Source organism: Phaseolus vulgaris, chromosome 7 (assembly GCF_000499845.2).
Source record: "Phaseolus vulgaris cultivar G19833 chromosome 7, P. vulgaris v2.0, whole genome shotgun sequence".
Lineage (NCBI taxonomy): Eukaryota > Viridiplantae > Streptophyta > Magnoliopsida > Fabales > Fabaceae > Phaseolus > Phaseolus vulgaris.
In genome coordinates, this window is record NC_023753.2 from 18,172,647 (window position 1) to 18,175,887 (window position 3,241).

Below are 3,241 nucleotides of genomic sequence, written 5' to 3' on the forward strand. Positions count from 1 at the left end.
GGTTGCATTACCTAATCCTTAATGATGGTTTAGCTTCACTGACCTTGGTTTGACCATTAGTGGTTATACATGTTGGTCGGCCTGGTCGTGCGTCGATCGATCGGCCAGGTTCACAGGGTCGTGCAAGCGTGTCTCAGTCATCTCGGACAGGGAGACCGAGACACGTCATGTGTCGGTCGGCCATACCGGTACACTATCCTTATTTAAAAATATCATATTTTATTTATTATATATCTTATTATTTATTATACAGTGATTGCTACATCATCGATGGTGAGACTTCTATTGCATCTGTATCTAAGTTAATATTTAATTAAGGGTTTATGCAAAAATTGACAAAAGTTAGAATTTGAACTTTTCACTGAACTTTCAAGTTTCATAATGGTTTAAAAGAAGTACTGGCGTTCCGTCTGATTTAGATGAATCAAGAAATGCTTGTTTTTCAGTATTCTAACAGATGAACTCATTGGTTCCTATTTAAAGATTTCAAGTTCTGTAAAATATAAACTTCCAAATTTAAAATCAGTTTAAGGGTTTAGTGTGAATTTATCAGGAACCACGATTTCAAGTTCTATAATTTTGTAAGGTCAAATTGTAGTGGATGTGGCTGAGGCTCTATAAATTAAGAGTAAAGTGAAAGGAATAAAGTGAAACGCCTTAACTTCAATCTTACTGAGATGTATTGTACATTTTTAGATTGGAGAAGAGCATATAGATGATTGATTTACAGAGTTGGAACCCTCTCAGCTGACCCAGCAAGCACAGTGAGCAAGTTGTTACCAAAAGGATCACTAAGATGTTTTGCTAAGTTCTCAACCGGACCTTCACCAGTGACATAAGCTTGGAAGTAGAAACCAAGCATTGCAAACATAGCAAGTCTACCATTCTTAATTTCCTTCACCTTTAGAAGTGCAGCTTGGTCTGGATCCTTTGCTAGCCCCAATGGGTCGAATGGACCACCTGGGTGAAGCTTGTCTTCGAAATCCTATAAAAATATATCACTTTAAGTAAATCATCAGAACAAAGTCTGTTAAAATATATGAATATGGTGGTGACATTCATTCCCATCATGCAACAAAGTCTGATTTAAGAGAGTTTGTTTTGAATAAATAATAACCTTTTCTTAGTAACAATAATGCATGTGCTTGTTTAGACGGCAATTAAAAGTCCAGACAAAAATGTTACATACCAGGCCATTGGTAATTCTGTAGTACTCAGCACCACCCAGAAGAACTATCTCAGCAATAACAGCAACAATAAGATTGATGGGGATAGCTTTCCCGAAGTAGTTCAACGTACCCCCATCAAGAAGCAAAGCTCCAGTCTGCATTGATTCCATGGAGAAAGATCACCTCAATGTAAACAACATACACTACGTGCTAAAAGCTTAATGGCAACGATGCTCAATCTGAAGGCAACAAATGGTATTTGTTCATGACAAGAACTCGAGTAAATTAGAGTTGTTTTGTTCATGCCACAGGGGATAAGGGTCTTGTCTGAACTGATCACAGAACTGACAGAAGTGCTGCTAGCAGGCTCCAGCTTAGCACCACCATGGCAACTTTTTCCAATTTTACAGTTATTTAAGGCAAGGTGAAGTTTGGAAAATGTCTTAATTTAAGACTCAACAAGAGCAGCGAGTCAGTATTAGATGGCTATACAAACAAACATAACTTTCCCATCTCCAACAGCTTTCACTCAAGTTACTTCCTACCCAAAAGAAACAAGAAAAAAGGGGAGGAGTTTTATGAATTATGATTAGAAGATATTAAGCATATTTTTGGTTTCTAGCAAGTGAATTTTCCCCTAGGAAGAATCAACAAGATGCACGTATTAAATTGAGGTATTCGTTTCAACAGATTATGTATGGCCAGAAATACCAAACACATGCATAATTTCAAGTTGTTTGCCCGAAACTTAGCTTAGACCTGTGACATGATGGAGATTTAAATACTTAATTAGTTAAGTCATAAAATCAGCGTATTGATGAATTTAACAGGGCTGACATAATTGATAGATCTTGCAAACCTTGAACCAAACGGCCTCAGGACCACAGTTAGCTCCGTATTTGTTAAAGGCCTCAGGAATGATGAATCCAGCAGCACCAAGCATTGCCCATCTGGCATGGATCAACTCAAACGCCTGGTATCTGCGTCAAATCATCAAGCATAAGCATGAATTGAAGAAATTGAGCATTTCAGTGAATACAGAAATATCCAATTTTCTGAGTGCACATACTTGGCAAAGTCCTCTGGCTTCTTGCTAAGACCAAACGGGTCATAACCATAACTGCAGGCATGCAGATCAACAAATTAAACAAGAACGAAGAATTAAAGAGTATAAACATTCAGTAATATAAAGTTTTGATTAGTCTGCATGGCAATGAGAGTTGTAGAATGAAAGAAAAGGAAACTAGGGAGATGAATAAGAGGCATACTCTCCAGGCACTTCTCCTGTCAAGTACTCGGGAATCTCTGATCGGTCCAAGAGACCCTCTGGCAAGAAGATCCTTCTGTCAGGACCTGCCAACAAGAGAAAGCAAAAGATCAACAAATCAAAACCCTCGTGCAATATCATATTAGTTAGTATTTCACCATGATTCTGGCTGATTTAACACGAATGCAAACACTATATATTCATGGTTAAGAAAAGGAAACAAGAATGTCTACAAGAACTACAAGCAAATAGCCCTTGGACTTGAAGACTCACGACTCACCATACCACTTGGCGAGTTCCTCGTTGGCGGGGGACACAGCAGCTGCCTTTTTCTTAGAAGGTGGCGCTGCCTTCTTGGAGAAAAGAGCAACAGTCTTGAAGGTAGCAGATGTAGATGGTGATGGAGCAGATCTGGTAGCGCCTCTGAGGCTCACGGGGTTTCCAAGCATTTCTGACATAGCCACGGTGGAAGCCGCCAGAGAAGCCATGTTTTGAAAGCCTCAGAGGTGAAGGAGCTAGCCAGTTAGTGTCTTGATGGAGGATGAAAAGGTTAGAAGAGGAAGATACTGTATGCATGGTTTGATGGATGTGTAGGTGCCAAGTGGGGTCCATGATCCGATCTCATTGGTTGCATGCAAAATGTGTAATCCAATGCAACAATTTGATTGGATTTTTCTGACACATGGAAGATGATGGAGCTTACGTGGGATGCTCTGGGCGTGTGTAATACTTTGGTTTGGATAATGTGTTTTATCCCATATGTACAATGAGTCATGTCATAGATCTACTTAAGGTTCTTTACTAG

At 39.3% G+C, this 3,241-nt stretch overlaps 1 protein-coding gene across 1 annotated transcript; it reads right to left on the reverse strand.

Annotated features, from left to right (window-relative positions):
* Window positions 1–634: 634 nt before the first annotated feature.
* LOC137827879 (chlorophyll a-b binding protein CP26, chloroplastic-like) lies at window positions 635–3,019 on the reverse strand. Its single transcript, XM_068634238.1, has 6 exons — window positions 2,717–3,019; window positions 2,438–2,522; window positions 2,239–2,289; window positions 2,029–2,149; window positions 1,190–1,324; window positions 635–985 (listed from the first exon to the last, which is right to left on the reverse strand). The coding sequence occupies exons 1-6, from the start codon at window positions 2,922–2,924 to the stop codon at window positions 725–727; spliced, it is 861 nt and encodes a 286-aa protein (XP_068490339.1). The 5' UTR covers window positions 2,925–3,019; the 3' UTR covers window positions 635–724.
* Between the last annotated feature and the right edge of the window lie 222 nt (window positions 3,020–3,241).

Excerpts from the sequence above, each read along its gene's own strand:
- LOC137827879 (XM_068634238.1), bottom strand. The coding sequence starts at position 2,924 with ATGGCTTCTCTGGCGGCTTCCACCGTGGCTATGTCAGAAATGCTTGGA. Across the intron at positions 2,523-2,716 it reads GGAACTCGCCAAGTGGTATG|GTCCTGACAGAAGGATCTTC; the intron begins GTGAGTCGTGAG and ends TCTTGTTGGCAG. Across the intron at positions 2,150-2,238 it reads AAGCCAGAGGACTTTGCCAA|ATACCAGGCGTTTGAGTTGA; the intron begins GTATGTGCACTC and ends GATTTGACGCAG.